The sequence below is a fragment of the Calidris pugnax genome, unplaced genomic scaffold (assembly GCF_001431845.1).
Source record: "Calidris pugnax isolate Ruff unplaced genomic scaffold, ASM143184v1 scaffold533, whole genome shotgun sequence".
NCBI classification, from domain to species: domain Eukaryota; kingdom Metazoa; phylum Chordata; class Aves; order Charadriiformes; family Scolopacidae; genus Calidris; species Calidris pugnax.
The window spans coordinates 30781-31564 of record NW_015091238.1 but is presented as its reverse complement, the minus strand read 5'-3'; the positions used below and the strand labels follow the sequence as shown (position 1 = coordinate 31564).

Genomic DNA, 784 nt, shown 5'->3' with positions numbered 1-784 from the left:
CCCCCCCCCCCCCCAGCTCCACCCCGGTGCCGGTGCCGGCGGACTCACCACCACCGTCCGCTGTTGTTCACCGCCAGCGTGTTGGAGAGGGAGGAGAGGGCCAGAGCCCAGAGCGCCCGGAGGGCCAGCCCCAGCGCGGCGGCTCGCATGGCTCCGGCACCGGGAGGCCCCGGCAGAGTGCGCGGGCGAGCGGCCGCCGGGGTATTTATGGTGCCGCGGAGCCCCCGGCCCGGCCGCTACATCCACGCGTGTTTCCGGACGCGCGGGGCGCGGGCAGGGCGGGCGGCTCCGGTGAGGGCGGCCGCGAGGGACCGCGGGGCGGGCCGGCACCGGCACCGGGCTGCAGCTGGTGCCTGGTGCCCGGGGCGCGGCGTCGGGAGTGCGGCGCCCGGGGCTCCCGGCCCGGTTCCCGGGGCGCGTCGTCGGACGATCCGTGCCCGGTGCCCGGTGCCAGTGCTCGGCGGTCCGTGCGCGGTGCCCCGCGGCTCCCCGGGGAGACGGCGCCGCTGGACTCGGCTCGGCGCGGCGGGTGCGCAGCGCTCAGCACCCGGGAGCATCTTCCAGCCCCTTCCCTCTTATAGGGGCGGCGCGGAGGGTCCCCATGGGCCGGTCCCGCCGAGCGGGGCCTCCCTGCGTCCTCGCCCTAACAATGGGGAGCGGCGGAGCCGCGGCACCTCTTATGGGGCGGCCGGAGCGGCGGCGCCGGGCCTGTCCGTCACGGCCCGGATTAGCCCGGCGGGTGGCTGCGCCCCGGCCCCGTGCCCAGAGCGCGGCCGGGGGGGGG

General features: G+C 79.6%; 1 protein-coding gene across 1 annotated transcript in view; it reads right to left on the bottom strand.

Moving 5' to 3' along the window:
• The window catches only part of WNT1 (wingless-type MMTV integration site family member 1), a 2825-nt gene extending 2047 nt beyond the window's left edge, over positions 1 to 778 (bottom strand). Inside the window, exon 1 of the mRNA XM_014959909.1 lies at positions 49 to 778. Within this exon, the coding sequence (XP_014815395.1) occupies positions 49 to 149 (101 nt within the window). The 5' untranslated portion in view covers positions 150 to 778. The remainder of the gene's footprint in view (positions 1 to 48) is intronic.
• Between the last annotated feature and the right edge of the window lie 6 nt (positions 779 to 784).